Source organism: Saccostrea echinata, unplaced genomic scaffold (assembly GCF_033153115.1).
Source record: "Saccostrea echinata isolate AGI-Se365-2 ecotype Australia unplaced genomic scaffold, CSIRO_AGI_Sech_v1 ptg000002l, whole genome shotgun sequence".
NCBI classification, from domain to species: Eukaryota; Metazoa; Mollusca; class Bivalvia; order Ostreida; family Ostreidae; genus Saccostrea; species Saccostrea echinata.
The window spans coordinates 10,975,998-10,988,285 of NW_026889751.1; the positions used below are offsets into that span (position 1 = coordinate 10,975,998).

The window sequence follows — 12,288 nt, forward strand, 5'->3', positions numbered from 1 at the left end:
TTTTTTCTTGTTAAAAGAGAAAAAGAATTAATGGTGAGATGAAACAAGAGACCCAAGGGTTTTAATGGTCACCTGAGTATAAAACAACAACTTGGAGGATCCTTAGAGTATAAAATAAACTGATAGATGAAGTTTCGTTGCCCAAAAGCAAGAGAAATACGAAGATCAGGATCAACAAAATAATTATTCTAGCATTCAGTAACAACTCATAAATTAAGTTCTAATCTGTCCCCCATTTATCACTATCACCATGCAGACTATTAACAATTTTTCAGGGAGAGGTGATACATGTATGGGTTGAAAATAGTACAGTCAAGTGCAATGGCCTCTCTTGGTCTTTGAAGAACAATTAATAAGTTATTTTTGTCTCATTTTTATTTATCTATTATTTACAAGTCTACCTGATCATTAACACTAATAAAGTACTTTTTGTATTATACAATAAAAATTCTTGCATAATTCATTTTTTTCAGCCTCATGTTTAACTAACCATTCTATACTTGTACTAGATTTTTATTTGAGTTAAAAGATTTTTAAATATTACATTCATTAGCTCATCTGAGCTGAAGGCTCAAGTGAGCTTTCTTGATCACTTTTTGTCCAGCGTCCGTCTTTCTATCTGTCTGTCTGTAAACTTTACACATTTTCAACTTCTTCTCAAGAACCACTGGGCCAGGAAAGATGAAACTTATGTGGAAACATCCTCAGTTAGTGTAGATTAAAGTTTGTCCAAATCATGACCCCCGGTGGTAGAGTGGGGCCACAATGGGCGATTAAAGTTTTACATAGGAATACATAGGAAAACTCTTAAAAACTCTTCTTCTCAAGAACAGCAAAGCCATGATTGGTCATATTTATATGGAAGCATCCTCAGGTAGTGTAGATTCATGTTAGTTCAAATCATGACCCCTGGGGGTAGGGTGTCGCCACAATGGGTGATCAAAGTTTTCCATATGAGTATATAGGAAAAAACTTTGAAACTCTTCTGAAGAAGAATGGCAAAACCATGATTGGTCATATTTACAAGGAAGCATCCTCAGGTAGTGTAGATTCAAGTTTGTTCAAATCATGACCCCCCAGTGTAGGGTGGAGCCACAATGAGGGATCAAAGTTTTAGATAGGAATATATAGGGAAAAATCTTTTTCTCAAGAACAGAAAAGCCATGATTGGTCATATTGATATGGAAGCATCCTCAGGTAGTGTAGATTCAAATTTGTTCAAATGAGGGCCCCGGGGGGTAGGGTGGGGCCACAATGGGGGATCACATTTTTACAAATGAATATATTGGAAAAAAAATCTTCTGCTCAAGAACAGCAAAGCCATTTGTTATATTGGTAATGGAAGCATTATCAGGTAGTTTAAAATTCAAGTCCCCCCCCCCCCCCCCATGTAAACTTTTCAATACTGAAATGATTTTTGCTTTTTTCCTAGCCAATGTGCTCAGGTGAGCAATGTGGCCCATGGGCCTCTTGTTTTAATTGTTTTGGTCACATCCTTCAGACCCTAGAGGATTGGAGGGCATACAATTTTCAAATTAAGTTCCTCTTTGTACTGATGACCTGGATGAAACTACTACATATAGTACCATTCCAGAGAAGCTGGAGATTTCCACGAGTTTTCCACCAATGTTGTATAATGACTAGACAAATTGAGTAGCTTTAGTTTTATCCTGAATACCACTCAAAGTGTAACTGAAACATTTGTTTTCAACTGTGTTGAACTACAGGCATGTAACGGATTAGTTGGATAGATTTTCACTGGCAGGTCCCAAATCATAGTCTCCACATTTAAATTAGAGGGTCCAGACCACACTGCACTCATGTCCGGCCTTTCAGGTCTTTCAAGTTCCGGAATTGGGTCACATGATGTCACAAACTCAAAATGCAGTCGCCACCTCAGACAAACTACAATTATATATTTAGATATTTGGTGAATGCCTGTAAAATATTTTCATATTCAGAAACATACAGTCATGAATGCAATTTATTTTTTTTTAAAATGATGTATTTTTATTTGAAATATATTTTACAAATAGAGATGTTGCTTTGAGTAACTCCCATGTCTAGTTATGAAACATTTTAATTCCTGCAACCTAAAGGTAATCAATATCTTTTGGAATACAGTAAAACATGGTGGTTTACACACGTAAAATGAATTCACTGGTTTTCATCCCCCATGGTTTTCAAACTCATTGTGAATAAAATGGAAATAATTAATATAACATTTATAAGAAATAACAATTGCTCATCCCTGACACTTCACTATAAGTGTGTTTTACTGTATATGCAAAAAGACATATTAATACAATGTAATTTCAAGTGAGTGCATTTCATCTACTCACAAAGAATCAGCTTTCCAATACAACAAAATGGACAATTACCTATGTCTGTCATAAATCCCGGAGTTGCGGAGAGTGGGATGGGGATATTAATGTGAGTCTTTTGAGTGTGTAGACACATATCTTGATGTTTAACATATGAGGTATAAGATGAGCCATGGCCAACTTTACGGCGACATTCTTCGGCAATCTGCTCCTCACTTTGTAATGTCACAGAAAACTGACATGCAAAATAAAAGATGGAGAAATATCAATGAATTTTCATGAGTGGCATGTTCCTGTGGATGACAAGAAGACCATTTAATAACCTTGAAATGCTTTCCTGATTTTTTTGTGGAAAAGACAAAAGAAATCAAATTATGTACATGTTTAAAGTGCATCAACATCTAGTAAACCTTAGTTTCATCCCACTTTTCAAGTGGGACATAAACAAGTACCAGGTATTAATAAAACCTAATTAAAAATCCACCACTTTTTCATATTTTGACAAATCAATCTGAAAACATCAGGGGCACATTCTTAAATGGTTTTTATTATTTCTACAAAGTTTGAAAATTAATTAGTAGTTTCATAGATTACGTCTTGACAGAAAAAAAATGCTTATTTAAACTTCATTTGTAAAGGGTACATTTAACAGAGCTGTTTGCCTTAATCATGTTGCCAATACATGTACTATATTGAGAAGTGGGTGCTTGTTTGTCACATTTCATACAATAAACTGTATTTTGAAAAGTGATGAAATAAATGTAAACATGTAGATACCTGAACACAGGGAACGGTGCCTTCTGAGAAATCAAACACACCAATTATATCCTCTCCCAGTTTATATGCTTGCTTAAACAATATGAACTTTGCCACTTTTCCTTTGGCATTTGTAATGTTGTAGAAGTCTGAAATAAATAATCATAATAAATATGCTTAAAGAAAACTGACTACCATATTTTGAGGTATAGTACATTTAGTAACAATGAGCCCAAAGGTATCTTAAAAAATTTTCTCAAAAACTTGCAGGTATGGTGCATAACTATTTCAAAACAAGATGTGTTTGTGAAACACTATGCCATTGATAATAACACAATTCTGGAGTGGGACGTAGACTACAGTGCAATAGTTATGGCCAATGTAAAAGTTTTTCAAATGTAGGTCACAGTTGAGGTCACATGATCAAAAATTTCTGTACCAATGGAAAGGTTTTGTCATAATGAACACTCATGTCAAATATTAAAGCCTTACCCTTGACGGCTCAATAGTTATGGGCTAGGTTTAAGTTGACAACAGATAGACAAACAAACAGACACACAGGACAAAACCGGGATCTTTCGATCCTGGGGCATAAAAAAGAATCAAAGTCAATCCAAAATAAAGCTAATGTACGTAAAAATAATCATCAACAGATAATCAACAGGTCATCTAAGAGACTTAAGGAAAGCAATAAGAAAAAGAGAACTTTTTTATGCCCCCGGATCGAAAGATCCCGGGGGTATATTGTTTTTGTCCTGTCTGTCTGTCTGTCTGTTGTCAGCTTTAACCCTGCCCATATAAACTTTTGGCTGGTTGGAGCACTTTCATATTTCACATGTGTATTCCTTGTGACAAGACCTTTCTTTGGGTACCATCATATTTGACCTTTTGACCTTGGAGTTTGACCCACTTCTCCAAAATTTTATGAGACTTTAACCTTGGCCATAACTTCTGAACAGTTGGTGCTTGGGGTTTCAAACTTCACATGTGTATTCTTTGTGACAAGGCCTTCCTTTGGATACCAACAACTTTGACCTTTTGACCTTGACCTTGGATTTTGACCTACTTTTGAAAAACTTTAATTTGGCCATAACTTTTGAACAGTTGGTGCTTGGGGTTTCAAACTTCACATGTGTATTCCTTGTGACTATACCTTCCTCTGGATATCAACCTCTCTGACCCTTTGACCTTGATGTAGGAGTTTGACCTACTTTTGAAAAACTTTAACCTTGACCATAACTTTTGAATGGTTGGAGCTAGGGCTTTCAGACTTCACATATGTAAGCCTTGTGACAAGACCTTCCTTTGGATACCAACCACTTTGACCTTGACGTTCTACTTACTTTTAAAAAACTTTAACCTTCGCCATAACTTTTGAACAGATGCAGCTAGGGCTTTCAAATTTCACAGGTATATTCCTCAATACAAGACCTTTCTTTGGGTATCAACATTTTTTATCTTATGGCCTGGAATTTTACTTGCATTTGAGAAACTTTAACCTATGCCATAAGCTGCCATACGGGGGCATCAGTGTTTCACAAACACATCTTGTTTGTCTTATGAAATGCTGTAAACCAACTTTTATTGGTATGCAAGAAACATCACAACTTTCTTTTACTTGCCGCAAATCATGATTTTTTAAATTGTGTATTTCTATACATGTAGAGTGTTTCTTCTGTGTTTAAAATTAATGGGAGCAGATAGATTTTGGATTAATGAATTACAAATGAAAGTTGACATGAATAATAGTTTCATGTTTATGGTATTGATTGCGTATCAATTTTCCAATGTTGCTGAACATGAGAAATAAGACTAACGAGGTGCTTTCCTGGCAGTGATGGTGGCTAGAACCTGCATGGCTATGTCTAACAGGTTGTTCTCGCTCTGCTCCTGTTTTAGAAATGGATTACTGGGCTGTACTTCCTCCCCGTCTGTGTATACACTGATGTCGTTCATTCCTGAAAACAAATTCCACATTACTTCTCAATATTGACTTGTTGTAAGTTGAGATCTTATAAACCAATGAATATAGAGAGGTTACGCACATGACCATTTTAACTTCTCCCCTTGGTTAATCTCTGAAACTTTCTAAGAGAAAATAAACATAACTATTTGAATAATTTCTGATAATGTTATGTTGATATGTGGACTAAAATAACTTACATGTCTATTTCCAAATAGAATGTACTTAACAGTAATATCAAATGAAATCGTGCCTTGTTTTAAAAAATACAACATTCCATTAATATGAAACTTTCAAATTCTTCTTACACTTACATACAACTTGTAAATCAGTAATGAAAGGTCACTATTCTATCTTATAAAGTTCAGGGATTAACAAAAGAGGGAAGTTAGACTGGTCATGTGCCTAACCTCTCTTATTTTCATTGGTTAATAAGACCTGTAAAAGATATTCAAGGAAAATGATCCTGTTCTTATACAGAAAGATACTTAAAACTTTACTTCTTAGTTGCTGGAGAACAGTCACACAAATTTTGCTCATTTGCATACATCAAAGCATCAGTAAAATGATTGTTTACCATGTAGAACAAGGACTCTGAATGGCAACCTTAGTAATTTAGTGGGATGATCTAACTTCTGAGCTCCAATGATCAGTTTATATGAATACTTTATAGCCTGTCCTTTGTATGAGGGTGGAGCATCTGCAGGAATAACGTCTTCAAATGCGACTGAAATAGAATATACAATGTAAGTTTTCACTGATTTGTTAAACTTGGAGCCTTCCTAGACTTAATTTTACTGGAAAAAATTGACACACATTTACAATACAAGTTAAAACATTCAGTGGATTGTCATCTTAAAATATATTATAAAAAATATTTATGTGTACGGATTTTGATAAAAGAAGATGTTAAGAATTTTATTATCGTAAAAAATAAAACATGGTACAGTTACAGTTCCTGAAATGTTCTACTGCGCAGTAATCTATACTGGGACCTTGAGATTTACAATTTTTGCTATATAGATAATACTGTGTACATTGGTTCAGCCAATTCTGAGAAGACTCTGAAAATGTTTGAAAGTTCACAAATGACACAAGACACACAAACCACAACTATGGACAGGAAGCCATAGGAATAGTTCAACTGATTTACCCAATAAAGGTATTATCTATAAAAAGTTACATGTAGTTGTATGAAAATAGACCTGCATGCTCAAAACACTTCAACCTGTTCAAAGCAAGTCTGGTCATGTGCATTCCTACATGTATCATCCATGCAAGTTTGGTTAAGGTAGGCCAACTTACAGTTATTTCAGAAGGAACTGCTAAAAAATCCCTATAACTGTTCACTCATCCAGAAAATATCAGATACAGCATCTGAAGCACATCTTGTAGTGCGGATTCTTTGACACCAAATTTGGTCCAGGTATTTTGGTCTGTTATTTGAGAATGAATCTGCTCAAAAACTTAGATGGTCACTCATCCTGTTCCAGAAAATATTGGTAGGATGCAACATCCAAGCAAGTTTTGTAGTTTGGATCACTTGATACATCATCTATGCAAGTTAAGTCCATGTTACAATTATAGTTACTCTAGGTAAATAGACCTGCTCCTACAAATTTAACCTTGGACACCAGCTATCTGGGTATAGCATGAGCTCATCTAGACTTTGTCAAGGTACATGTAAGCTATAAAATATAGAAAGAGAGACAACAAAATGAAAGTAACAACCAGAAAAACAAACAATAAGTGCAGTTATTTATACTGCATTTGTTGCTCACATGATTTGCTGTCTCCTGGCCTTAGCTTTAAATCACAAAACAAAATCCTGGGTTTTGTAGACAGTACAGTCATTCCTTGCTCTCCTAAAAAAATGTACATTTTCATAACTTACATTTTCTATTCATAAAAGGGAATATTTACATGCTATCCAGTCAGATGTAGTTCCATAGTACATAGTGGCTAAGATAAAACATTGAATAAAACAAGATACATATAGATTGAATAATATGCCTCTAATAATAAACTATTTCCATTCACCTGAATACAGCAAATAATATGGTGAATATAAAACATCTAATTCTAGATGTATAATTCATAAGATACATGTTAAAATGTTACATTATGCACTTCTTAAGCTAAATTGAGAAAGCAGCGGTTACTGTTCAACATGAGTGTGAATTTTGATTTTTGTTTCTGACATTGCATACGGCCTTCAGTGTTTGTTTGCGATTTCAAAATAAATCATTACTTTGATCTTTAACCTCCCTGTACAATTGTTATGGTGTTGAATGCTGAACCTTTCAACAGACTTTATAGATAGAATGTTCTAATCGTTAAAATGATAATGTCCTAGGGAATGTGGTGAGGATCTGTCCCAAGACACAGTTGGATTATTCTACAGACTTTATAATGAAAATACATTTGTAATAATGTACTATTATTCATGTACCTTTGTTGGGAACAAATGATGTGTCTGATGAGGATGGCGATATTTCATCTGATGACAGTTTCCTAGTGCAGGGTAGATTTATTCTTGTGTCACTTACTGAGCACTGACAAATTATCTGTACACTGGCCCATGCTAGGCAATCTATATTGTTCCTTAAAAAGATTATTTTAACATAATTTAATATCACATATTTCTAACAGTAAATTGGTATTGCATAAAATTGAATAAGGAATTGAATGTTCACATACTGTGTTTGTTTTGAGAGGTTTGTAATGGTTACAATGCACTTCACTGTCTCTCCTGCCAAATAGACATTTCCTCTTGGAAGAAATCCTGACACCTCTATCATTTTGAGTTGATTGTATCTATAAAATTAAGTTTCTGTAGCTGATATATACAGACCTTTTTTTGTATTCATAATGAAGCAGAATTTGTCCAAAATCTTATACGTGAAAAGAAGAAAACACTTGCTGTGGCCTTCAACTCGACATTTATATCGACAATGTATTGTCAATTAACAATGTTTATTTCCATTCTTATGTCGATACAATATATCACGGTGAACTTGAGATAAAAGATACTACAGAGTCTGACACATCTGTTTCATATTCGGATATTTTACTTGAAAAAGACATTAATGGTAATCTATCAACCAAGCTTTATGATAAACATGATGACTTTAACTTTTCAATCGTCAACTTCCCTTACTTATGCAGCAATATACCCTTATCACCTGCATACAGGGTTTTATATCTCTCAGTTGATTCATTACACAAGAGCATGCTCTACATATGAACAATTTCTAAAATGAGGTAAATTATTGACAAACAAGGTGAAGAAACAAGAATATCAGCAGTCTTGTTTAAAGTCATCATTTTGTAAGTTCTGTGGTTGATACAATGACCTTGTCAGCAAATACAATTTATCATTGAGTCAAATGCTGACTGACGTTTTTCATTCTAATTGTCAGGCCATTATCTACACACTGAATTGTCAATGGATTTTTCAGAAATTTCCCGATCATGACAAGGAGCACATGTCGGGTGTGACTGGTCGGCAGGGGATGCTCACTCCTCCATGGCACCTGATCCCACCTCTGATGTTTTGGAGGTCTGTGTTTGCTCTGCACCTATTTTGTAATGTTTAATGGACTTTTGAGCTTGAATACTGTTCGTTATCTCCATATATTTCATCTAAAGAGAATACATTCCAGTGTTTACACATGCACGACATACCATATGGGTTGTACTGCAGGTTTGCTTGGGACTGAACTTGCATGGATCTAACGTTAAATGATGTAGCAAATTTCCATCAAGTCCTACTTGTTGTAAATTTGTGTACAATAACAAAATTTGCATATAGAAGTAAATAGGCCTATGTCTTTAAAGAGACATAAATGAATGTTATCACCAAAGCCAAAGGACCAAAACTACAAAAGCATAACCGTTAGGCTAAATCATGCAAGTTCGGCCCATGCCATGCTATACTTACGTCAGATATTACTCTAAATGTAAATAGCCTATTCACCAACTTTACTTTCAATGTATAAGCCTAACGATTAAAAGGAAAAATCTAGACTAATGATTATGAATTTAACATTACCTCTCTCTCAACTCGACTTACTCGTCTCTGTTTTTATTTACATCCGAATGTCGGGAGGTGGTAAAACTAGAAAGCATTGGAAACCGAAACCCGCAAGTCCCATATTTCGCTTTCAAGAAGGAATGCTATATCAACATTTTAATTGATAGATCTTTAAGAGTAGAAATCCCTTTTAAACTAAGATTTCAGCATTGAAAGACCGATATTAGCTTTTTATTATTTTAAAATTAAGAATTTATTTATGAAAAAAAAATGCATTATTTGGTCCAAGAATATTTTTAAACCAATGGAGACAATCCTTACTTGAGAAACAAGTCACAACAAAGAATTTTTTTTAGACAATCATATTTTAAAAAGAAATTGAATTTTATGGAAATAAATTATTCTAAATTTTGGACCAATCCCGAAAGTAATTAAACCGATTCCAATTAGAAGTATCGATGACTTGTCTTGACTTATTTTACTAGATATCCTTATTATGCATATATTAACAGCATGCAGATTTTAAGCTCTATTTAGCATTTTGTTTTGCAAATAAAACATTTTTACATATAAATTATTTTATATTAAATAATTCAGAATTAATATCGGCTTCTAAATGCAGAAAAGATATTTTAACGTGGATATCTTACACATTCATTAAATAAAAACTGGTGCAGCATTCATCCTTAAAAACATTTCTCTCTATAATTATACTGTTCAACCATAATATTTCCCGATGATGACATTTTGTTTTCTTTAGATGAAATAAAATCTATAATTATTAGAATTCATTGAGTTAAATGATGTGTAAAATACCAAAGTAGAGATTTTTTTCTGTCCAAATGATGTGAATCAGTGATGTTTTAGACCTAGGTTGTTCTTCTTCTTATTTTTTTTTCAATCTACCAGAAACAAATCTGTCAATATTGAAAGACGAAAGACCAAAAGTTGTCTTTCAGTAAATTTAAAGAGCAATGGAGTTGTGGAGTTGTCGCTTGAAATCATTTCTATTGGTACATGCATAAAAATAAATTGATTCAATTTCAATATTAATTATTATACTTATTAGATATTTTAATTGCCTATATATACGAGTAGATCTACTTAATATTTGACATTGCTTTTTATTTGTTTGGTTTTTGTTTTCTTTTGTGTATGCCCGTTTCTCTTTCTCTGTATTTTTTTTATGTACCGAAAGGAGAGTGTCACCCAAGAAGAACAGTAAGGAAATGGCAAATGCTGTCTTGCTACCGAAACAACTTTTTATCATATACATGTTCATATATACTGAGTAAAAAAAGAATTAGCATCATTATAGAAATATGTAAAAATAACATTTCAGTAATGTTTGATAAACAATTTATATATTGTGGACGGTACTCAGCTGATTCAGTTTCCCAACGGTAACTATACAATCGGTAGAGAGGGTTTTTTGACATTAAATTGACTTTCAACAAAAAAATTTTCACGCCAGAATACACTATTCAAAGAGATTTTTGGCGGTCATTTTGGAGGAGACCTCTTAGAGTACCCATTTAAGGTCTGACGACACGTTCCTCAAATATCTGTTTGTTTCTCCTTGTAAAATATAAGAAATATTAATTTAAACAATATTTTATCATGTATAATCATAAAAGGATTGGACAGCAGGCACTGCCTATATAAGTTCTCTCCACAAGAATCATTTTGATTATACACACAAGTATTTCGAAGTTGATATGAAAAGATGCTGGTGTTCCTCATTGACAAAAACTCTGTACTCTGTCAACAAACTGTTGGAATTCCGATGGTCACTAACTGTGCTCCCTTAAAGCCAACCTGTTTTTATTCTATGAAGCAGAATTTATTCGAAAATTTCTACGTAAGAAGAAGAAAAGTTCTCTTGCTGTTGCTTTCAAATTGCTACAATATATCGACGATGTTATCAATTTACAAAGGTTATTTTCATTTATATATCAACTCAATATATCACAGTTAACTCTATATAAAAGACACACAGAATCTGCCACATGTGTTTCATTTTTGAATGATTTACAGACTTCAGACGTTTATGGCCAACTAACAACTAAATACGACAAACAGACAAACGGAATGACTTCATCTTTTCTAATGTCAACTTTCCCTATTAAGGTAATTATATTCCACTATCATATGGTGTTTGATTTGAAGCATGTTCTAAATACGATCAATATCAGATCGATGCAAGCTACTGATAAGTAAGTTAATGTTACAGGGTTTCGACTATCTCCTTACAAGTCAGTATTTCACAAATTATATGGTAGTTGTAATTGCCTTGTTTGCAAATACAACCGTTGGGTCATATGCCTGACGCTTCCCATCACTTATTAGGCCATTGTTTTTACACCAATTTGACTACAGATTACCCCCATTTACCCTATCAATACAGAGGGCTCAAAGCGGGTGTGAAGGGTCGACAGAGAATACTTACTCTTCCAAGGTACTTTTTGCCTTTCACGATTCGTATTCTTTACTAGATATATGAGATTGATCACTGTTCGTTATCTTCACCTTTTACATTTTGCATGATGCAAAAATGCAGACTTGAATTTAACTATCACTAAAACGTGAATGTTATCCCCAGATAAAACTGTCATCTTCGAATACTGAACCAATTTTACATTAACTTAATTAATGGTCAATATAATTAATTAATCGAAGAAATCATTAATTCAATTATCGCTCGCAATAATTGAATTGTTGCGCGCACCAAAACACGATCACTTGAATGGATGAGGGTCGCAATCAATTCATTCGAAATTCAAATCATTTTAGATCATCTTGTACGGGAGAATTTATTTGTTTGAAGAACGAATGATCTCAATAATTTTTTTAAAGATGGAAATAGTCCCATCAAAGAGATCATTATTTAAAACATAGATATTTTGAATTGAAGATATAAATAATAAGAATATCTGCTCTATCTAATAAAATTGTTCTGCGTGATAAGGGAATTGATTATATCACCATTGAGGACAGACGATACAAACAACCTTTTTTTCCTCAAAAATGAGGAAAATAATGAAATCTTAGTTTATATGAGTAAAATGAATAAGTTTAGCCGCATAGATTTTAATTGAAGTTTCTCAACAATGGCCAATAAAGTGATTTACGGAAGCCCATTTAGGACCTATCAAAAATATTTTTGAATTCGGTATAACGAATTGTCGAATTTGTTATAACGAATTTAA

The 12,288-nt window shown here is 33.5% G+C and overlaps 1 protein-coding gene across 1 annotated transcript; it reads right to left on the minus strand.

Moving 5' to 3' along the window:
* Positions 1 to 1,404: 1,404 nt before the first annotated feature.
* Positions 1,405 to 7,859, minus strand: LOC133172389 (RAB6A-GEF complex partner protein 2-like). The gene is made up of 8 exons (XM_061307271.1): positions 7,744 to 7,859; positions 7,496 to 7,647; positions 6,825 to 6,908; positions 5,621 to 5,770; positions 4,898 to 5,038; positions 3,102 to 3,229; positions 2,382 to 2,559; positions 1,405 to 1,905 (listed from the first exon to the last, which is right to left on the minus strand). The coding sequence occupies exons 1-8, from the start codon at positions 7,842 to 7,844 to the stop codon at positions 1,682 to 1,684; spliced, it is 1,158 nt and encodes a 385-aa protein (XP_061163255.1). The 5' UTR covers positions 7,845 to 7,859; the 3' UTR covers positions 1,405 to 1,681.
* Positions 7,860 to 12,288: the final 4,429 nt, after the last annotated feature.